Source organism: Anguilla rostrata, chromosome 9 (genome assembly GCF_018555375.3).
Source record: "Anguilla rostrata isolate EN2019 chromosome 9, ASM1855537v3, whole genome shotgun sequence".
Classification (NCBI taxonomy): domain Eukaryota; kingdom Metazoa; phylum Chordata; class Actinopteri; order Anguilliformes; family Anguillidae; genus Anguilla; species Anguilla rostrata.
The window spans coordinates 629,970-653,287 of NC_057941.1; the positions used below are offsets into that span (position 1 = coordinate 629,970).

Sequence of the window (23,318 nt, forward strand, 5' to 3'; positions counted from 1 at the left end):
TTTCAATTCTGTTTCTTTAAATCCACCTGCCCTCTTGCGTTCGATGTTGTGGGGTTTCATTTCGGTATAACTACAAGTCCCTAAATCCTTGAGTGTAAACATATGCATTACGTAACCTTCATTGGTGTTTTCTGATTGGTCCAGCCACTGTCAATCCTCGACGGTTCACCCAATGGGTGTTGAACCCTCTTTCAAGCAGAGGAAGCCATGTTATGTTCTCACTCTTCAGGGACATGAGATTTTTTAGGAAGCAGTAGTAAAGCGGTCTTTATCCAGAGTATAACACCGGGGGTTCTGATATTGAGCTTCTACCTATAAACCAAAAAGATCTGAACTAATCGCCATGAGCCGTCCGTCCTCAGCGGGCGGCGGGGGCGGAGGACTTGGGGCCGGAAAAGCCGGAGGAGGGAAACACGGAGCTTCTGCCGGAGCCGCAGCTGCCGCCGCCGCTGCTGCAGCCGCCGCGGCCGCGGCAGCGGCGGCCGCTGCTGCCGGAGTTTCGGGCTCAGTAGCTGGGGCTGGCTCAGTCGCTACTGCTGCAGCTGTTGCCTTGCCCGCTGCGGCGTTGCAGGGCCAGTCGGCCGAGCTAACAGCGCTATTTGAGTGTCCAGTTTGTTTCGATTACGTCCTGCCTCCGATCTTGCAATGCCAGGCCGGGCACCTAGTTTGCAACCAGTGCCGACAAAAGCTGAGTTGTTGCCCGACTTGTCGAGGCCCTCTTACCCCGAGCATCAGAAACTTGGCCATGGAGAAAGTTGCCTCCACGCTTCCTTTTCCGTGTAAGGTAAGGCGCAACTCGAATCTCTCGAACTGAAAAAGCTCTAGAACTGCTGTCAGTGTGTTACATTTTCTTTGCTGGATAGAGGTATAACACTCACTTAATGTACTGTTAACTAGCTGCGTTAGCCAAAGAGCTTTTTGAACGAACTTGTTTTATGTTTTCATGGGTACTGTAGCTGGTTAGGACTGCTAACTGTCTGTGACAGTTTGAACAGGGAATGGAGTGGTGAATATGCAGTCGTGAGATGACATGAGTTGCATGTGGGACGTAGCGAGCGGCATAACGGCGCACTTAATTGGTCTTTAGTGACTACGGGCGAGAGGAGAGTTGCACGTTCAGTGCCACCAGCTGTTCCTTAGGTTTTACTAAACGTTTCAAATAAATAAGAAATTTCCAAGTGAAAGCCGTGCATGTGCAATTCAGCGTCGTTTTACGTTAAGCAAAGTTGTAAACACGGCGTCTATTTGCCGTAGTCTAAGCTTATGCAAAGGAACGTCTGGTTCCGGAAGTAGAAATGGCATTCATATTCGCCATAGATAATGATATTATTATATATTAACCGTAAAAGGTAGACTTCCCATGAGCTACGAGATTGTGAAACGATGGCACATGCTTCTTTAGAAGTCATAAATCGGACCAACGTTTTTAAGAAATTGTGTTTTAATCACTAATTCCCGTTGAAGTACTATGTTACCCACAATCCTAAAGTGAGTTCCACCAATCAGAGACGTCGCCGTTACCACAGAGATTAAAACCACTCTGAAGGCGCGCGGTCGACAGCTGCTTTTTAAAAATTTTTTTTTATTTTTTTTACAGTTTATAATGACAGCTGGAGTTCAGTGCCAGCTAGAAACGCGCGAAGTAGTCACCGTCTGTTAGCAACATGCTGCATCACTGTTTCTTCTTATTTACATTCAGTATGTATGCCATGCATTATATATATATATATATATATATATATATGCCAGTTAGCTGTGTTTATGACAGTTGCACCTCTTGCGATCTATGTGATGCAGGCAGAAAATGTATGATTGGATTGGTGGTTGTTTGGTCTGAACTTGATTTAGATTGCCTGGACTGTAAATACGTATAATCTTCTGTCAGTGAGTTTCTGTGCACAGTGCCTGTGATTAGTTTGTGATTGTGAGTTCGCGCACAGACAGACAGACAGATGAATGATTACACTGATTGGCTTTGTCTGTTAGAGAAGCACTGAGAGGCTGAATGGGTTCCGCTGGCTCCTGCTCTAACACATTTGTGGTGGGAGACTGGTTGCGTTACTGCACCATTAAAGTTGTATTGGTGCAGCGCGGGGTCAGCGGCCCCTGAAAGCTCATCTCTGCTCTCTCGGCTGGAGTAGTGTTTCAGTGGCGTGGCGTGGTGGCCAGGTGGGCGGGGGCAGTTCCTCGAGAGCGGCGTTCTCTAGAGCGGGTTCCTCCAGAGCGAGTTCTCCGGAGCGGGTTCTCCAGAGCGAGTTCTCCGGAGCGGCGTTCTCTAGAGCGGGTTCCTCCAGAGCGGGTTCCTCCAGAGAGAGTTCTCCGGAGCGGGTTCTCCAGAGCGAGTTCTCCGGAGCGGCTTCTCCAGAGTGAGTTCTCCGGAGCGGGTTCCTCCAGAGCGGCGTTCTCTAGAGCGGGTTCCTCCGCAGTGGGGTTGTCCAGAGCGGGTTCTCTAGAGCGGGTTCCTCCGCAGTGGGGTTGTCCAGAGCGGGTTCTCTAGAGCGGGTTCCTCCGCAGTGGGGTTGTCCAGAGCGGGTTCTCTAGAGCGGGGTTCTCCAGAGCAGGTTCCTCCAGAGACGGGTCGGGGGTCGGGGGGTGGGGGGGGGGGGTCTTTTCTCATCGTGCTGGACATCGGCTGCAGGTTGTGCTCGACAGGCTACCGATGACAGGCTTTCTGCCATAGAAAGAGTTAATTTGGGAAACTGTGAGTTCCATTTTACAATCACATTAAATCTGATTTTTTAACTGCGTGGGTCATTGGGTCATGGGTTTCAATGTTGATAGTGTTTGCTGAGTATTTTTGGAATTACAATTTAAAAGCAAGATTGCCCTGAGCTGAATCCACATTATTGTTTAATCTGTAGAAGTTAACAGAAATATTTCCTGTGGCTATTTTATTCATTTCATGAGTTTAAATGGTATTTTCAAGCGTTTACTGTTATTACACTCAACATCTTGTCTACTGTATTAAAATGGTGTATAAAGCAAATTTTTTCTTAGATGTCTGACATTTAAAAAAAAGAGTTTTCCTTACACCGGTCCAGAATCATTTTTATGCAGATGGTTTCTGCAGCTCTAGATAGTTTACCATCTATAACAGGGAGGAGCCCCTAGTATGTGTCTCTAAATAAATGCTTGTTTTGAGTATGTGCTCTTAGATTTAGAATAAAACAGTTGCATTAACTCTACAAAGTGCATAATATAGAACCTAGGCTTAAATGGCCTCAAGATCAACATTATTGATTAGATTATAAATACTTAATCCCAGCCATACAGATTTTATAGCACTTCCAGAAGTGAGATTAAGCAAGTTTTTTTTATAGATCATGAAGAGTTAATTTAGCAGGGAAAACTGTGGAGAATAGCAATTAATTTATTTTAAAAAATAAATCAATGAGAAGGGCAGGGATTTGAAGAGGTGCAGTTAGATGGTTTATTTTGAACTTGGAAAATTTAAGCTTGAATTTAAGAATGACTGATTAAGCATTTTGGCTAAGGGGGAAAATAACAGCACAACCATTAATACCAGCTGTCTACCTGTAAATTCCACACTGAGTGCTGCAGAGTTCTGTGTATGCACGTGTGTGCATCCTGGGGACATTTTAGAGGATATTACTGAATAAAGCTAAATTAATGACTAATTGCTCATTATTTAAATGGCAAAGATTGTCACAGTGCCACAGAACATTTGGCATTAAAGAAAACAGTCGGGCCCTTCTGCTGGGAACCATAGCAACAGAGGGGCCAGGTTCAGTAGAGGGGCCCAGTTCAGTAGAGGGGCCCAGTTTAGTAGACGGGTCAGGTTCAGTAGAGGGGCCAGGTTCAGTAGAGGGGCTAGATTCAGTAGAGGGGCCAGGTTCAATAGAGGGGCCCAGTTCAGTAGAGGGGCCTGGTGATATATATAACAGCATGATATATGAAGGCTTGGTAGCCTATATGATATATGAATGCTTAGTAGCCTATCTGATAATGAAGGCTTGGTAGCCTATATGATATATGAAAGTTCGGTAGCCCATATGATAATGAAGGCTTGGTAGCTTATATGATACATGAGGCTGGTGATCACATGGGGTGATCTTTGACGGCCATTCCTTCTTATAGAATCCTTCAGTAGACCTCAAAGCCTTTGAGGTCTGCACTTGTAGACTCTGCCCCTTTCTATTTAAACCACTAGTTGTCATCGTATTCAGGTGTGGCCATTGCAAAGTGCAATTTATTGGTCAGTTAGCCTAATTATTTCTTGGTTGATTTTGAGGTCGGCTTGGGGTCTTTGGCTTGGCAAAAGAATGCACTTGCAGATTTAAAAGGCTATGTATGTATGTGCTTATGTATATATATATGTATGTATGTAAGTACGTAAGTATGTTGGTGCAGTATGTAGCCTACATGTGATATAATATGTTTAGTTGGATGTTGTATGTATGTAAGTGCTGTGTGTATATATGACATATATGTATAGTAGGATGTTGTATGTAAGTGCTGTGTGTATGTATGATGTATGCATGTAGTAGGATGTTGTATGTAAGTGCGGTGTGTATGTATGATGTATATGTATAGCAGGATGTTGTATGTAAGTGCGGTGTGTATGTATGATGTATATGTATAGTAGGATGTTGTATGTAAGTGCGGTGTGTATGTATGATGTATATGTATAGTAGGATGTTGTAAGTGCGGTGTGTATGTATGATGTATATGTATAGTAGGATGTATGTAAGTGCGGTTTGTATGTATGATGTATATGTATAGTAGGATGTTGTATGTAAGTGCGGTGTGTATGTATGATGTATATGTATAGTAGGATGTTGTAAGTGCGGTGTGTATGTATGATGTATACGTATAGTAGGATGTATGTAAGTGCGGTGTGTATGTATGATGTATATGTATAGTAGGATGTTGTATGTCGAACAGCAGGTGTTGATGTTCCTTACACTCCCCGTCTGATATTGCTCCTCCCTCTGTTTCCCCTCCTCCCTCCCTCCACCTTTCCTTCCTTTCATCTTTCCCTTTCTTCATTTCACACTTTGAAAATCTCATCAGGCGCAACACTCCAAACTGTATCCGTGTGTGCGTGTGTGTATGTGTATGTGTATGTGCCTGCGTGTGTGTGTGTGTGTGTGCGCGCATGGTGGGGGGTGTGTGAGTGTGCGTGCATGGGGGGGTGCAGTGTGAGTGGAGGGTTTGGCAGACTGCCAGTCTTAACCCCCCCCCCCGTATGGCAGTGCTGGTGCTGGGGAGTGGGTCTGTTGTGCTGCCCCTGGCTGGGGCTCTCCTCCTGATGGAGTCTTCAGGCTCTGTTGGAAGAGCAGATCCACTCCACCCGGCCTGAATGCGCCAGGAGCTTCACATATCGATTCTTCCAGTACAGTATTATCATTTTCCAAAGCATTAATATTTATGTATGGCCTTCTTTTGTGTGTGTGTGTGTGTGTGTGTCTGCATCTGTGTGTGTGTCTGCGTGTGTGTGTGTGTGTATGTGTATGCGTGTGTGTGTGCCTGTGTGGGTGTTTGTGTGTGTGTGTGTGTGCACGCGTGTGCGTGTGTGTGTCTGTGTGCATGTGTGTCTGTGTGTGTGTATGTGTGTGCATGTGTGGGTGTGTGTGTGTGTGCGTGTCTGTATGTGTGTGCGTGTGTGTGTGCCTGCGTGTGTGCGTGTGTCTGTGTGCGTGTGTGTATGTGTGTGTTTTTGTGGGTTTATTTTTTGTGAACTTGTATGGGGTAGATGAAGAAAAGAGTTTTGACAGAAAAGAAATATCAGAATTGTTCTTAGCTGAATCAGAGTGAGGATTCCACCCTTCCTCTTCCTCTTCATTCCTCATCCTCTTTGTTCCACTTCCTGTAAAGCCCAGCCTCCCTGCTCCTGCTTTGCCCTGTAAACACTGGTCATTCAGCCCTCGATTGAATCTCAGGGTTTTGAGAACTTTAGTTTTGAGTTCAGCTCATGCGGCTCATCACTCATTATGATGCAATCACTGAAGCCGACTGACCCATGACCTCACTGGAGGCGGGCTTTGAGAGCTGACTGACAGCTGTTCAGCCTGTGATGTGTGCGATGCCCCCTTGACTGGAGCCTCACGATTGAGCTGTCAATCACTACGCCTTCTGTAAATAGACTGAGGAGTATATTACAGTGAATGTGTGTGCGCGTGTGCGCACACACACACACTGACACACGCTCACGCACATGCGCACACGCAATGACACACACACACACATAGACAGACAAACATACTCACACGCACACACACACACACACACGCTTCCTGCTTCTCTAGTGTAATGTGCAGTTCAAAGTGCTGGAAGGGATTTAAAGAGAAAAGCATGAAAGAGAAGATGGCTCAACCCGGCACAGGAGAGAGGACCCTGAATCTTGGGGGGGGTGAGACAGAGGGGGGGGGAGGGAGAGGAAGGCAAGATGTATGCAGGGGGAGTTCTAACAGACTCCCCCATCCCTCTCCGTATCTCTCTCTCCCTCCCTCCCCCTCTCGCTCTCTCTCTCTCTCTCTCTCTCTCTCTCTGGCAGCGGCTGTGTTAGTGTTGCAGTGTTAGGGTGAGGGAGCGGAGTGAAGCTCTGTCGCTGTGTCCGTGTCTCACTGAGGAGTACAGCTCTGTCACTCTGTCCATGTTTGACTGAGGGGTACAGCGTCTGGAGAAACTGTGTTGCGTGCCGTGGGGTGGGGGCCTGAGACTGAGGTGACGAGCGTGGGGGGGGGCCAGTTTACGGACACGGGAACACTCTTCTCCTTCATTTCACACTGGGACAGCTGGAGCATCACCAGGAACACAAAGTTCTTTGTTTGGATCAGACTACACACACGTGTACCTGCTCGTATTTGACAGATGTCCAGAGCATCTTGTGTGTTTTTACGTGCTTTGCTTAGCTATTGTAGACTTGTGTGTTTTTACGTGCTTTGCTTAGCTACTGTAGACTTGTGTGTTTTTACGTGCTTTGCTTAGCTATTGTAGACTTGTGTGTTTTTACGTGCTTTGCTTAGCTACTGTAGACTTGTGTGTTTTTACGTGCTTTGCTTAGCTACTGTAGACTTGTGTGTTTTTACGCGTCCTGCTTAGCTACTGAAGACCTGTGAGGTTGTGCTGGTGTTCAGCTCATTCAGTTTTGTGGTTTTTGGCCACAGTCGTGTTCAGTGGACTCACAAGACTGGATTAAGGGTAGAAGTCTGTTTTGTGGACGCGATAGGTGGTAGTTCTGTGCTTGGACTGCGGATTTAGTGCAGTAGTCGTGCTTGTGGGACTGGGATTAGGTGAACTAGTTGTGCTTGTGGGGACTGGCGGGATTAAGGTGAGATAGTCTGTGCTTGTGGGGACTGGCGGGATTAAGGGTGAGACTAGTCTGTGCTTGTGGGGACTGGCGGGATTAAGGGTGAGAGTAGTCTGTACTTGTGGGGACAGGCGGGATTAAGGGTGAGAGTAGTCTGTGCTTGTGGGGACTGGCGGGATTAAGGGTGAGACTAGTCTGTTCTTGTGGGGACTGGTGGGATTAAGCGTGAGACTAGTCTGTGCTTGTGGGGACTGGTGGGATTAAGGGTGAGAGTAGTCTGTGTTTGTGGGGACTGGTGAGATTAAGGGTGAGCGTAGTCTGTGAAGTGCAGTCGCTCAGCGCCTTGCTTCCTCAACATCTGCAGAGTGTTGGGCTGGCCAATCAGGGGCCACAGTTTAGAAGCGTAGTCAGCCTTTTCTTTCCAGGATAGGTTAGGGAGGGGGGCAGCAGGGTGGAAGTTAGGCCAGAGTGGGGCGTGTCTGTGGCTGAAGGGGAATCGGTGGGCTGCACGTAGGCATAGAGGGTTGGTGGCATATGAGATGGCGCCCCCTGCTGGACACTTCTGGGTGATGCTGTGCCCAGCCTCCTGCCTGCCCCTCTTACGCGAGTTGTCCCAGTGGCGCTGCCTGCTGGGATGGCCACGCCCACACAGGGTGAGTGGCACCCGGCCCATCTGCCGTGCCACTCCTCTTCCTGGGAGAGGCTCCGCCCCCTCATTCCGCGAGGTGAGTGATTTGCTTAGCTCCACCCCCTCATTCCATGAGGTGGGTGATTTGCATAGCTCCACCCCCTCATTCAGTGAGGTGAGTGATTTGGGGGTGGGGTGTGGGGGTGAGGGTGTGGGGTGGGGGTGGGGTGTGGGGGTGAGGGTGTGGGTTTGGGGGTGCAGGTTAGGGTGGGGTACGATGCTGGGAGGGGGAAAGAGAGCACTAAATTGTCTGCACCACCGTCTCTCTGACCTAATAATCAGAGTCTCTAACTTGGTGTCCTTCCAATCCCAGACTTTTAGTGTGATTGGTATTGATTGGAGGATGGGGTGTGGGGGCTGAGTTTTGGTTCTAGCGTGACTGTCCCGTGCGTACGCTGCGGGGACTGAAACAGGACTCCAGGCGTCCGGCGGCCGTGTCTCCTTCAGGTCGCCGGAGCTGCGGGCTGGCGGTAAATACGCCCCTCATTATGACTCCGTATTCCCGCTAAGCGGTGATGTCAGAGGCAGCAGCCGCAGGATGACGGGAGTCCCAGGAGATTTCTCTCCTCCGTTTGAGGGCAGTCCATCTGCTCGTCCCCTGGGAGTGCACCCCCCTCCCCTGCAGTGCAGCCAGCAAACTGTGACCCGCTTAGTGGCGGTAATGATGGCGGAGTCACGGCGTGTGAACCCCCGTCCCTCCAACCTTCAAGCCCAGTACCCCAGGGACTCTCCGCAGAATACCTCCACCAAATACTCCCTGTCACAGCCACTTCTCTCCCCCTCTTCCGCCCCTCTCCCTCCCTCTCCCTCCCCCTCTCCGTTCAGCTTGACGGTGTAATGAATTGGGCCAGCCTGTCCTTGCCTCTTTAATGAGATGTTTGTTTGGTGTCCTGGTAGCTGCAGCCAGCACAGAAGGACAGCCCACTTGGTTTTGGGTGGGGTGGAGACGTGCCAAGCGTTCCTGTGCCTCTGGTACTGCACTGAGGGGGGGGGGGGGCATTCAGGGATGGGGGTCAGGGAGGTCAGCCTCTGGTACTGCACTGGGGGGGCATTCAGAGAGGGGGGTCAGGGAGGTCATTCCCCCGCAGGCACAGTCTCGTTTGACTGACGGGACGCAGGATGTGTCTTACGCGGCAGTCGGGGTTAAATTTTCCAGACTCTGTCCCGGTGTGGAGGAGGAGGAGGAGGAGGAGGAGGAGGATTTGGGAGGTAAAGGGTGCTCCTTTACGGGTCCGTAGACAGAAGTGGGTGGGGGCGCGGGGGGGGGGGACTGCTGTGTGAATATGAATGAGATGCAGGCTGTGTCCCCACTCGCCAAGTTCAAACTGCTTTCTGCTGACGCTCCTCTCTTTCTTTCTTTTTTTTCCTGACACTCCTCTCTTCTCCTCTGACACTCCTCTCTTTCCTCTAATGCACCTGTCTTTTTCTCTGAGCTCCTCTCTTTTTCTCTAATGTATTTGGGCTGCAGTCAGTCAATCAGTCACATTTATTTAGTTGAGCGTTTCTCGCAGTGGAGCTGGACTCCGGAACACTGTGGTGTGTGCGGTTGATGCATTTCTTGGGTTCCTTGGTTTAAGAGTACAGGAATGTTCCATCAGAAGGGGGCTAAATTTAGATCCATTTGGGGCTGATTTCACAGGAGATGCATTTTGCAACATAAAAAGCTGAAATTTAAATGGGCCCTCATAAGTGGATTTGTTTCCCTGCTGCCTCATACCGGACGGCTTTAGCTCAGATTCAGTCTGTACTGGAAAGAGAGTGTCTCGCTCCTTATCTAACCCTAACCCTAACCCCAGAGATCAAACCACAGGCGGATTAAGATTTAATTAAAAAAGAAAGGGAAGAAAGACTACATTTCAGTGCCACTGGCAGATTTTTTTGCTTCTGTGTGTGATTTGGGATTAAAATATAAACCGATTGGTTTTTGCAAGCTTGCCTCCAGAGAACTGTGTGTGTGTGTGCGCTCGTGCCCGTGTGTGTGTGTGTGTGTGTGTGTGTGTGTGTTTGTGTGTGTGTGTGTGTATGTGTGTGCACCTGCTTGCGAGTGCCTGAGAATGCTGCCTGGATCTCTGCTCCTGGGAGGGTCACCCATGGCGGTAAGGTCGAGCTGGACCAAGATCTTGACGGCTGAAGGATATTGCTGAAACCCGATTGGCTGATGAAGGCCAGATAAGGGAGGAGAAAGGATGCTCTTTCTCCTGGAAAGGAAAACCAGCTGAGGATCCACGGGGTAGGTTTTGCCATTAAGAAAAGGTTCATCAGCCACCTCTTTGAACTCCCAGTGCGCATCAGTGCGCGACTAATGACCATCCACCTGATGCTTGTGGCCACTGTTGTGAGTTATGCTCCAACACTTGAAGTTAAAGAGGCTTTCTATGTTGACCTGGACAAGGTACTCACCAGAATCCCCAAGGAGGAGAAGTTAATCCTGCTTGAAGACTTGCTAAGGTTTGATGGACCTACAGCCTGTGGGGAGGCATGATCGGGTGGGAATGAGTTAGCAATACAAACTCCAATAGCATATTATTGCTAACTGAATGCTCAGAACACAATGTGACCATTACCAACACACTCCTCCGCCAGAAGAACAAACTCAAAACATCTTGCTATGACATCAACTATGTCATTATTCGCACCAGAGACTGCCGTGATGTGCACTACACCAGAGCAATGACCAGCACAGATGACTGCTGGACAGACTATCGCCTCATTCGCTCCGCCATGTCCATCCGTCTTGTGCGTGCGGAAAAGACCAGTCAGCTTAGGCGCAACAGTTGGATGATACCAGCTCTCAACGAAAGCTCCAGGCTGCTCTTAGTGCTGAACTCACTGGGGCTTTCTTAAGTTCATCCCTGACACCCGTATAAGCAGGAGCACCCTCAGCTTTAAAACCAAGAAACACCAAGACTGGTTTGATGAGAATGACTCCAGCGAAATCCAGCAGCTCTTCAATATCAAGCGGCAAACCTTTAGTGCCTGCCAGAATGACATCAAGTGCAAGGCTAAGAGAACTGCCCATACCAAAGTGAAGGCAGCTGTCCAGCATCGAGCGAGAGACTTGAAAAACTAGTGGCAGACGAAGAAAGCCCTGGAGCTCCAGCAGCTCGCAGACTCTGGGGAACCAGGGGCTTCTTTGACGCTCTAAGAAAGGTATACAGACCCAACCACCATGGCTTAAACCCCCTTCGTTCCAAAAATGGGCAAATGCTGGTTAAGGATGGTGAGTCAATCAAGATAGAAAAAGCACTATGAGGAGCTTCAGAACAGAGACACCACAGCTGAGTTGGAGGCTCTTGACTATGTTCCTCATAAAGGGAGAACCATCTAGCCTAAGAGATTTGCAAGATACCATAAGGAAGCTGGGTAACAAAAGGCTGGGCCTGATGGGATCCCAGCTGAGGTCCTGAAGGCAGGCGGGGAAAGTCTAACCCACATTCTCACCTTGCTCCTGATATGGGACAAGGAGGAAATCCACGTACAGCCACAGTACTCTGTAGCAGCGGGGTTGAAAAAGATCCCTTTAAGGTGGACACTGGAGTCAAGCAAGGCTGCATCGTAGCAGCCATCCTGTTTCTGTTTTCATTGCAGTCATCCTCTACCTCATCTAGGGCAGTTACCTCTGCAGATCATTCGGGGTGGTTACCTCTGCAGGTCATCCATAGAGGTTACCTCTGCAGGTCATCCATAGAGGATACCTCTGCAGGTCATCCATAGAGGTTACATCTGCAGGTCATCCATAGAGGATACCTCTGCAGGTCATCCATAGAGGTTACCTCTGCAGGTCATCCATAGAGGTTACATCTGCAGGTCATCCATAGAGGTTACATCTGCAGGTCATCCATAGAGGTTACCTCTGCAGGTCATCCATAGAGGTTACCTCTGCAGGTCATCCATAGAGGTTACCTCTGCAGGTCATCCATAGAGGTTACCTCTGCAGGTCATCCATAGAGGTTACATCTGCAGGTCATCCATAGAGGTTACCTCTGCAGGTCATCCGTAGAGGTTACCTCTGCAGGTCATCCGTAGAGGTTACCTCTGCAGGTCATTCGTAGAGGTAACCTCTGCAGGTCATTCGTAGAGGTAACCTCTGCAGGCCATCCGTAGAGGTTACATCTGTGGGTTATCCAGGGCAGTTACCTCTGCAGGTCATCCGGGGTCGACCTGCTACCTTTTCTCCCAGACATTTTGAGCTGTGCGGTGGGCCCAATGGGACCTATTGGGGCATTAGGGTGGCTGATTAACTTTACCACTGGGTACTGAATACAGGCAGGAGGGAACTGCCCCTCTGGGGTTGTTCAGTGGAGCAGAAACAGATGTTCTGCCCTGCTCTCTCTCCCCCCCCCTCGCCCCAAATCAGAACCTTCCAGCAGGACAGAAGAGGCTCTGGACATAGGAAGGTTACCCTGTCCTTTTTCCCTAAAGCCAGCCCACCCTCTCCCCCTCCCCCGCTTCCCCTTCACTGACCTCCATTCAACCTACAAACCCGGGCAGGCACTCCACCGAATGGGCTTTCGATTAAATAATCCACTTAATGTCAGCGGAGCTCGCTGCCTTCTTTTTAGCCACTTTGGAATGCTGTCCCTGCATATAAATGCCTAATCTCGCCAGCAGGCACTTTAAAAAGCCGTGCTCCATGTCTTAATGACTAACTTACGTATTTCTTACCATAGAAAGTGGCGTGTTTAGCTGGAAAGGGTCTTGTATATTTCTATCAGTGATCTGAAACCTGTTTTTGTGTGTGTGTGTGTGAGAGAACGTGTGTGCGTGTGTGTGTATGTGTCTGTGAGAGTTTGTGTGTATCCAATACACACGAGTGGTATTGCGGGGACCGCACATTGGGTACAGGTTTCTATTTGGTACAGTAAGCTTGAACTGAAGGTCTTTTTGACCTTCATTGCTTTGCTTGGGTGAGGTAATCAAGCAGAGAGTCCTCTGCCTTAACTGGGCTATTTTTCATCTCCTGATTGACCTGAGCTGTTCCACCCCTCTCTCTTACTCTCACTCCACACAGACACACACACACACACACACACACACATATACACATGCACACACTCATGAACTCATGCACGCACACATACACATGCAAAGACACACACACACACACATTGGAGAGCTGTTGGCTTTTTATGGTCATGGTTTTTATGGTCCTCTTAGTGCTGGTCCTTTATGAGGACGTACAATTTGACATTGTTGTGCTGATGTATCACAGTGTTCAGAGGACTTATTCTCTGAGTAATCTGCCCAGAATTTTGATTAAATGTTTCTGTTTTCTCCCCCTCCCCTTTTCTCTTCTTTTGCCTTCTTCCCATCCTTCCTTTCTTTCATGCTCTGTTCTTCTCTCCCTGCCCTTCGGCTTCTTCTTTGACTTCTTATGGCTCTTCACTCTCCCGTCGCCTTGCTCTACCTCTTCCATCCTATTCCCTCGTTTCCCACCTTTGCCTCTCACTCCTTTTTCACTCGATTTCTCTTTTGTTCTCTTGCCCTCCTCTCTCTCTCCCTTACCGTTCCCTCTCTCCCCCTCTCCTCTCTCTCTCTGCTCTAGTATGCCTCTGCTGGCTGCCTGCTGTCACTGCACCACAGTGAGAAGCCGGAGCACGAGGAGGTGTGTGAGTTTCGGCCGTACTCCTGCCCGTGTCCCGGGGCGTCCTGTAAGTGGCAGGGCTCGCTGGAGGCGGTGATGCCCCACCTGATGCACGCCCACAAGTCCATCACCACGCTGCAGGGCGAGGACATCGTGTTCCTGGCCACGGACATCGACCTGCCGGGGGCGGTGGACTGGGTGATGATGCAGTCCTGCTTCGGCTTCCACTTCATGCTGGTGCTGGAGAAGCAGGAGAAGTACGAGGGCCACCAGCAGTTCTTTGCCATCGTGCTGCTCATCGGCACGCGCAAGCAGGCCGAGAACTTCGCCTACCGCCTGGAGCTCAACGGCAACCGCCGCCGCCTCACCTGGGAGGCCACGCCCCGCTCCATCCACGACGGCGTGGCCGCCGCCATCATGAACAGCGACTGCCTGGTGTTCGACACCTCCATCGCCCACCTCTTCGCCGACAACGGAAACCTGGGGATCAACGTCACCATCTCCATGTGCTGAGCGGCGGGGTTTGGTGGGTTTGTGTGCTGAGCGGCGGGGTTTGGTGGGTTTGTGTGCTGAGCGGCGGGGTTTGGTGGGTTTGTGTGCTGAGCGGCGGGGTTTGGTGGGTTTGTGTGCTGAGCGGCGGGGTTTGGCGGCTCCTCGGGAGTTTGGGGTGCCGTACAGAAGAGTGGGTGGGGTCGGATGAGAGCGGAGGTCAGATTTGTGTGTCTGTGTTTGTTCCTGGGGCCAGTCCCCCCCCCCCCTCACTGAGGCCTGGCCCGGTGCAGGAACATGGCCCCTGGGGGAGTGAGTGCCTGGAGGACAGACGGGCCTATGGGTGGACAGGTGTGGATTCGGGGCATGGCCAGTTCCAGGTGTGTCCTGGGCATTGTGCCCCCGTTGGCTTGGGCGCGTATTCAGGAGGGGGCTGAGGTGTGCTGGGATGTCCTGACTCACCTGCATCTGAAAGTAGCCCTGTGTGTGTGTATGCGTGTGTGTGTTTCAGCAAGTACCATGAAGTACGGTATGTGCAGAAAAAGTACACTGGGCATTATTTCAACAATCAGCATAGAAATTATGCCACTTTGACCCTATAATGACAATGAATTAGCTGATTTCCAAGTCTGTTAAATACTGTAGTGGATATTCTGATGATGACGATGAGGGTCCAGTGCCTTGTATGTAGGGCTGCATGTTGGTTATGAAGGCTGTGAAAAGACTGCATGTGTGGGAAGAGAAACAGTGGAAGGGCGTTTTTACCTGAGTGGTTTCTGACGGGTCACCTGGCTGCCCACACGGAACGGAAACGTCTTAAGATCGGATTTACAGTCTAACCCTGACCCTAACCTGCCGAAGACTTCAGATTATCAGGTCAACTCGGAACTGTGAGAGAAAGAAGAGCTGCATTTGATGGGTCTTCACAGAGATGGATCCTCACATAGATGGGTCTTCACAGACATGGGTCTTCACAGAGATGGATCCTCACAGAGATGGGTCTTCACATAGATGGGTCTTCACAGAGATGGGTCCTCACAGAGATGGGTCCTCACAGAGATGGGTCTTCACAGAGATGGGTCCTCACAGAGATGGGTCCTCACAGAGATGGGTCTTCACAGAGGAACACATGAGAAAACAGAATAATGTTGAGTGAAAATACAAAGGTCTGAATGTCTTAATTATTCTGTACATTGAGCTCTTGTCCTCACTTTGTATTTTACCAAACACAGGTAATGAAAACGTGTAGTGTGTGTGTGTGTGGATGTGTGTGTAAATGCATTTCATTGAATGGATGTGTGTGACCGCTTTCTTGCCTAACTTTTCCTTCTTTTAAAATGGGGGCAGTTGGTAAAAACAGCAGGGACTGAGCAGTTGCTCCCCTCACACTGACAGGAAGTTGTTAGAGTTCACACTGTGATTACTTCCTGTTTCCAGTGCTGGTCCTGGGCACTGAGTTAGTTTTTATTTCCACACAGGTCACCCTCTCCTGCCTTTTTACTGCTTCAGGAAATCCCACCTGGGTTTCAGCGGACATCTTAAGCGAAACACATTTTGTAAATGTATGTAATGCTGATCCTGACAGGACTGTGTAACACCCAGATTTCTACAGTTTGTAAAAGCTGCTGAGGATCTTTTCATTTCCTCCTGTTGGTCAGTAGCCCATTAAGCCTTACTTACCTGTACAGGTATAAACAGCTCTGCACTTTGGACCGACAGCTTCTGAGCAGGTCAGGTCACCCAGGTGCAGTGTTCTGAAGGGAATCTGCGGATCCCCAGGTGAAATGCATTGTGGGGGAAAACACGCTCTTAGGTGACTCTATAATGCTCACCTTACTGAGCCCAAACCCCACCTCCTGTACAGTACAACACAAACCTACCGTAAACAAAACTCTGAAATACCTCTGATCATGGACACGTCTGTACTGGGACTGATGGAGTTCAGCAAGACTCCAGGTCCTGCCCGTTATGGAGCTGATCTCCCCTCTGTGGAAGGTGCCTGTTCCAACATTTTATTTTATAAATGACTATAAAATATGATTAACATTTATACAGTATATTTCAACAGAATTGTACACAAAAATATCTTTGTGTTATTTTAAGTCATTATTTGTCAGTGACTTTCCTACCTGCACACACACCTCAGATTCCCATGCGAGCAGCGTTTCTTCAGTGGGAAACGCTGCAGAATCACCAGGCTGTTTAACGAAGAACTGAGTCGTTAAGTGATCTGCATAAACAGGTGCTTCTCTCAGAACGTTTTCGTCCACATGAACAGCAGCCCCCACCCACAGTCCCGGTTTCTCTTCAGTAACGAGTGACCTGGACAAAGTGTGTGTGCTGAATCTGATGTTCCGGGGACACGGGGTGTGTGAAGTGTATTTGGGACTGGACCTGCTGCGGGGTTGCCCCTTGGTGTGCGAAGAGAAGCCTGCTGATCACTGCGGGATGTTGCCGCTCATCAAAGCAGGCTTTCAGGACTCCGTTCCTCACCCTGCTGAATTCCAGAGCCACACCTCACTGGCTCTATTACACAAAATTTGTTTAAAAAACAGCCTTCCGTGTTCAATTGGCAAATGGCAGAAATACTCTTCATGATTTCTGTATGACCCACTCCATCGTGCCCTGACCAATGTTTAATGTTCATTTGAAGAGGGGAAGAAAGTGCTTTAGCTATGAGGTCAGATTGTGTAACTGCTACTTAGCCGAGCCCTGCCTAACATAAACGCACTTCAGCCGAGAGATGTGGGCTTAAAAAAAAAGGAACACAGCAAAAGCAGTTGTATGACATACGTCGAGAAAGACTTGTATCTGTGTATCGCATTATTTGCAAAATGGATTGTGATCAATTTATGATCAAAGCATTTTCTTGGATCTGGTCCTCTGTTTGTCAGTGTTGTAAGTATACGTAATCATGGTTTCTGTGGCAATTCATCATTGATTGTAATTATGAGTATTTACAATTCTGTATGTGTACATTGTAAATGTTATATTTACAATATTATAATTTTCCCTTGTTGATGTATATAAAAGTGCTTTTTGGAAATACGTGGATAAGCAGATGGAGATATTTGATGACACAGGAGTGTATAACCACACACGTCATTAATTTTAATTAAGTCCCAAAGGATGTGTGTTTGATTAGTTGCTGCTGCTTATGAAGAGCTGGGGTTATACCTCAGTCGATAAATACGGATGTCAAGGTTGATAATTTCCAGCAAATAAGGATACAAAAGCTCAGCAGTTTTTAACTTGATCACTAGTGAAATAAGTCTCTGTCTCATCGCTCTCTAGCGACCCCTGCTGGTCATCCAGGTGCTGCGGTCTCTTTGCTGAAACACACGGGTCTTCCTGTATTGGCGTCTGTGCAGCCGGGCTCGTGGGTGGCAGTGAGAAAAGAAGCCGCTAGCGACGCGGCTGGCGTTATCGCGCGCTTCAGCGCTGAGCGTGGAGCGTGTCCGTCAGCGCTGAGCGTGGAGCGTGTCTGTCAGCGCTGAGCGTGGAGCGTGTCTGTCAGCGCTGAGCGTGGAGCGTGTCTGTCAGCGCTGAGCGTGGAGCGTGTCTGTCAGCAGTCCGATATCCGCCACGCGGACTGCAGCGCGAGCGAGTACAGCCGCCACTTCCATACCGGGCAGAAAAATGAGGGGAAATCAGAGAATGTATAAACCAATAAATTATATTTACCTTTTTAGATGTCACCAATTTTATAATATGGGATTTTAAACACATCCTTCTGCTGTAAAATTTAAGACGCACTTACCCAGCAAGATTCGTGTTTTTATGATCTGTAACTTTTGTACCCGACACAGCTGAAACGGCTCCCCTTCATAGGTTCAGAGCTCCTGTTCCTCCTCATTCGACTGCAGGTGTGAGCTGTGGGGGGATTAGGGGGACGGGTGGCCGTGGTTTGAAGGTTTAAACTGAGAATAATCGCCTCCTTTTCTACTCTATTCTCCCGTTTCTACATTTTCAGACACTATCATTTTACAATGATGCACCCCATTCTCCTTTGAAAAGTCTGAAATATATTTGATGCTAATTTAATTTATTAATTACTAAATTGTGTTTGTGCAGGTTTTCTTTGCTCTCTGCTAGATAACTGACAGTACTGACGTGGCTTTGAGATTGATTCAGTGTAATGTTAGTAATGGAGATGAGTTGCTGTTGAATCCCTGTTGAGCAGGTGTTTGTGTTGTACGTGTCTTTGTTTGGTATAATGTGCCCAATTTCCGTTCATGCAAGTGTATTACATTTATGTGTTTGTTAGACGTGAAATAATTAGTGGTAGAATATTTTGTTTGATGTTAACTGTAATTTAAGTTTTTCAGATTTTTTCCCCCAAAGAACACTTATTTGAAGAGCGCAAAGAATTATTCTCTTGTAATACCCATAGGAAAAAAAACTAATTTTGGTCTTTATCTCTTGCAGTTCAATTAAATACAGTTTATACACCGCATGACCGTGTGTCTTTATTCAGGTGAGAAAAGGAGCAGAAGGAGCACAAGCTCATGGGTGCAGCACATCACTGCTGCATCCCAAAGTCAGTCCACTGTCGTCCCGGGCAACAGAGTTCCATTCCAGTCTTTTCAGAACCCGGGCATGAATCCTGCTGGATTTTTATTGAAACGCGTGACTGGCAGTTCAACGATTGTCCATTTACAGAAATTACCAAACAAAAAAGATCTTCCTTCTCTGCAGAGCAGGCAAACAGAGCGGTAAAAGCGTTCTGTTCTGATCCGTTCCATTTCAACGCGAGCCTCGTTCTGTGTGTTACCGTTCTGATCTGTTTGCCTCATTCTGTTTCAGTTCCTCCTGTGCTCTCTGTCCCGACTGCGTTCTCTATAGCTGGCAGACTTGTCTCTTCCTCTGTCTCGCTCTCTGTTTCTTTCTCTCTCTCTGTTTTTGTCCCTTTCTCTATCTCGGTCTCGTTCCATCTCCCTCTCCCTCTCAGTGTCTCTCTCTCTCTCTCGGTGGAGTCTCTCTGTTTTCTGTTCCCTCTCCTCCCTCCCGGGTCTCTCACCGTCCCGTCCATTCCCCTCTCCGCCTCTCGCCCCCTCCCTGCTCCGCCCGTCTCTCTCTCGGTCACCGTGGCGATCGCCCTGGGCCCGGTCTCTGGGGTTGTGGTCCTCGTGCGCGCGTCTGTCCGGCAGCGCCCCCTGGTGGGCGTATTTCTCATAGCCGCTGTCCTCCCTCTCGCGCTTCACCCTGACAGCTGGCTGAAAGGGAGGCTCCGCCCGGCCTTCCCTCTTCTCCTCCTTCAACGCCTTCTTCTTCTCCTTCTTCTCTTTCTTCTTTTTCTTCTTCTCTTTCTTGTCTGTGGTGGAGGAGCAGAATGTATTAGTTATGGTCTGATGGTCTCTAAAGGAAACCCGTCGGGCATGTTTGGCAGCTGGAGCTGCACTCTGTTTCTACAGGGAAGTGAAGGTGCAGAGAGAGGTCAGTTTGGCAGCTGGAGCTGCACTCTGTTTCTACAGGAAGTGAAGTGCGAGAGAGTCAGTTGGCAGCTGGAGCTGCACTCTGTTTCTACAGGGAAGTGAAGGTGCAGAGAGAGGTCAGTTTGGCAGCTGGAGCTGCACTCTGTTTCTACAGGGAAGTGAAGGTGCAGAGAGAGGTCAGTTTGGCAGCTGGAGCTGCACTCTGTTTCTACAGGGAAGTGAAGGTGCAGAGAGAGGTCAGTTTGGCAGCTGGAGCTGCACTCTGTTTCTACAGGGAAGTGAAGGTGCAGAGAGGTCAGTTTGGCAGGTGGCAAAAGAAAAGGCCTCCATCACACCGGTGCCCCCCCCCCCCTCACCTTTTTTCTGCTTCTTCACCACCACAGCGTACTCCTCTTCCTCAGACTCAGAGGACGAAGAAGGGGGCCTTTGGGGAGCACATCCATCCTCCCGCAGTTGCTTCGTCACGTCGTCGATGTCCTCAAAGTCTTTTGGGGGGCGGTAATTTTTTACATGGTCCACTCTGATCGTGCGCCCCTTGATCTGGACAGGAGACACAGGCACACGAAGAACACAACGTTACTCACCGAGTGACTCTAAATTTTAATATTCACCTGTGATTTACACTGATTCTACATAATGGATCCGATTCACTGAAGGTAGTATATCACCCTTCTACTTGACAAACTCTGACAGAGCTCCCTAACTCAGAGGAATTTTTTAAATGGCAACTTTTGACCTTTGATTTCTAAACAAATTTCCATAAGCATGTGGTTAAGTTTGAAATGGTTCATAACATTAATATTTGGCATTAATATCCATCTGCTCAGGAGATGAGGGATGACTAACTGTGTAGGGTATATTGTACAAAATCATCCCTTCCTTTAGTAAATGTTTGTGTGTGTGCTATCCACTGCACCTCTGTGCTCATATAAATTCATTCCCATAATCCATCAGCTCTGGGTACCCCAGATGTGTCAATCTGCACATCCTGTACATTCAAGTCCAAGAATTGATGTGTTTAAAAAAGCCTTTGTAATATTCTGATGTACATCCTCTATTGTACTGACAGAATATGTATGAAGAAGACTACACATTTATTTACACAACCCAGAGCAAAACGATCAACTGCAGCCTGGGCACAGGGAAATACATAAGGCACATTTATAAAGCTTCATAGGGGCACAGTGTTTTACATTCACCCCAATGAAGCTTGACGTGCTGAAGTGGCCTTACCTTGATGCCATTGAAGTTGTCCACAGCCAGAATGGTGCTTCTCTGATCCTCGTAGCAGATGAAGCAGAATCCCTTGGATTTTCCCGTCTTCTTGTCGCGCACCAGGTTGATGTTGGCGATCTCCCCGTACCTGCGACACACACCCAAAGGTGAAGCCAACTGGGGAAAACCAGCCAGGGTTATTACCCAGGGGCAGGACGGGAAACCTACTGTGAAAAAACGCAGATGATGTCTCCTTCTGTCAGCTCGTATGGAAACCCGCCTGTGGAGAGCAGCCCAACACAGAGAGGCCAGCATTAGCCAGAGAGATCTTCTAATGGACACTACGGTCAGCCTCATAATTGGATATATATCTTTAGGGGCTGGAATCTTCAATCTGAACAGTACTTGTGTAATGTATTTAGCTGTGCAACACTGACAATTGCTACAACACAGCTCTCAATAACTAATTCATCTATAATAACTTGAGGAAATGAATAAATGTAAAATTTACCAGCTTTTAGCTAGCCATAACATATTTCAAAAAGGAACAAGCCCACAAGGACTTGCAGTCAATTCACAGGTGGTTACAGGTGCATAGACACACAAGCAGTATCTTCTAGAACACCCCTGAACTAAGATGAATGAAAGCATGATCTCCTCATCCTAGAACAAGCCCAGAAACCTAAAACGCGACAGGCCAAAGAGCAGATCAGAGTGGAGAGGAACAGAGTGACTGCTTACCTATAAAGATCCAGAGATCAGAGTGGAGAGGAACAGAGAGACTGCTTACCTACAAAGATCCAGGCGCTGTCCTTGTACTCTGAGTGCCAGGACACAGATTCCTTCACACCCAGCTGAGCTTCTCTGTCATTCAGCTCATTGATGAGCTTCACCTTGGTGAGGGGGCTACAGACCAGGAAGAGAGATGGAGACAGGGAGGGAGAGAGAGAGACGGTCACTCGACTGCATCTGTCACACTGATCTGCTATTCTTACAACTGAACACCCAAAACGCCAGCGATTAAGAGTAAGAGAGAAGGGTATATTACCTTCAACCACACAGCTATAATTATTATTTATCATTTTATCGTTCACAAAACATCACCGTTCCACTTCCAAGTAGTCAATAAGACCCATTTCTCGATGTAATTGTGCCTCCGTGTTAACACATTCTACAGCTGCGCGTCAGGCACTCCTCACGGTAAGAAGAAATTTTAGCATAGCGCTTCCAATATTGCTTGTGTCGAAAGTGGTGCGATGGAAAAAGCGATAGATTAAACAAGTACGGCATTCTTCACGGTCGGGAAAAATTTTAGGACAACGTCACCAAACCAGACCTACCCGTACATTAATGTTGGCTACTTAAGGGAAACAATTTGCCTTCAAAAAGCACCAGTGGAAAGTACCAATTACGAAACTACCTCCCAATAAACCTATAAAGTTATCTAAACGCTGCAGCTAGCCTGCAAAATAAACATGGTAGTCTAACTAACGTGTGTGTTTGCAAGCTAGATTAGCTAGCTATCGGTAGCAAACGAGCACAATTCGCTGGTAAAACGAACATCCCACCGCGACTTTTTCCAGCATCGCTAACAAAGTTATTATCTACGAGTCAAGATCTAGATGAGAACATTGACCACTGACATCAAATCGAAAGTACATTTTACATTTTATTTACAATTAAATGTACTCAATGGGTACTCACTTCATCCTGATGGACCTTGCTGCAAAAGATGTTTTAAAACAATGTATCTACTGAGAGATCACACCGTATGTTCGCTTTCCTGTTTCCTGGTGCTTCTGGGTTCGTCTAGGCATTCATGTATACAACCATGTGTCGTAGGGCTTCTGATAAATTAATCTTCCCATTCGGTTAATTTAAGAATTTTAAATGCAAAGTATATGCTTTAATATGTAATGAAAAAACATTTCTGTATGGTAAAATGTAAGAGTTCCGGTAGCGGTATGTTCTGTTGAAAGGCAGCGACAGGATTTCCGAAGAAAGCAATAAAATCTTGTTATCTTATATTATCATTCTGCCCTACTAGTTCCGGTAATGACTTTTGTACACATTTCCGTTGCCGGGTCATTGCCAAAACATGCACATTATTTATTTATACTCATACATTAATATAGTTCTTAATCTGCAATATAAATAGACATAGTTGAGAACATAATAGTAAAATGTACCTTTAAAATGAGCTTACAGACTTAAAAGCGGAAAGTTCTTTGCCGGAACTTATTTTAGTAAAACCAGTCCCCGAAAACGAACGCTAACCGGAACTCGTTAAGAGACCGTAGAAAATCGGAACGATATCTGTCAAGTGATGTGGTTTCTTTTTTATAGGCTTTGCAAACATGGTCTTATAGTTCGAATTACGCTGTATACACTGCTATCTCCTGAGCTTAAACTCACTTCAAAACCTCTAGAAATATCCCAGCTTTTAAATTGAAGGTAATGAGTACTGTGATAAATGATCACCTATCACATTTAATTGAATCAGTTTTAATGGCAACTATTTTAAAGTAAAATGTTTGTTGCAGATGTATAGAATACACAATAATATGTTCAAGTACAATATATTAAAAAACAGTCTTCGGTCCATCTGTGGGGGACATGAAATACAAATTATTC

General features: G+C 47.7%; 2 protein-coding genes across 3 annotated transcripts; one reads left to right on the plus strand and one right to left on the minus strand.

Moving 5' to 3' along the window:
- The first annotated feature begins 191 nt into the window (after window positions 1–191).
- Window positions 192–18,485, plus strand: siah2l (seven in absentia homolog 2 (Drosophila)-like). Of its 2 annotated transcripts, none has more exons than XM_064349613.1 (2): window positions 192–784; window positions 13,507–18,485. In XM_064349613.1, exons 1-2 carry the CDS (start codon window positions 344–346, stop codon window positions 14,056–14,058), a joined length of 993 nt encoding a protein of 330 aa, XP_064205683.1. In that variant the 5' UTR covers window positions 192–343; the 3' UTR covers window positions 14,059–18,485. The 2 variants fall into 2 exon arrangements, with proteins under 2 accessions (XP_064205683.1, XP_064205684.1); XM_064349614.1 differs by lacking the exon at window positions 192–784 and adding an exon at window positions 7,300–7,998.
- Window positions 18,478–22,719, minus strand: rbmx2 (RNA binding motif protein X-linked 2). The gene is made up of 6 exons (XM_064349612.1): window positions 22,389–22,719; window positions 21,475–21,590; window positions 20,913–20,964; window positions 20,703–20,832; window positions 19,826–20,009; window positions 18,478–19,348 (listed from the first exon to the last, which is right to left on the minus strand). Exons 1-6 carry the CDS (start codon window positions 22,391–22,393, stop codon window positions 18,837–18,839), a joined length of 999 nt encoding a protein of 332 aa, XP_064205682.1. The 5' UTR covers window positions 22,394–22,719; the 3' UTR covers window positions 18,478–18,836.
- Window positions 22,720–23,318: the final 599 nt, after the last annotated feature.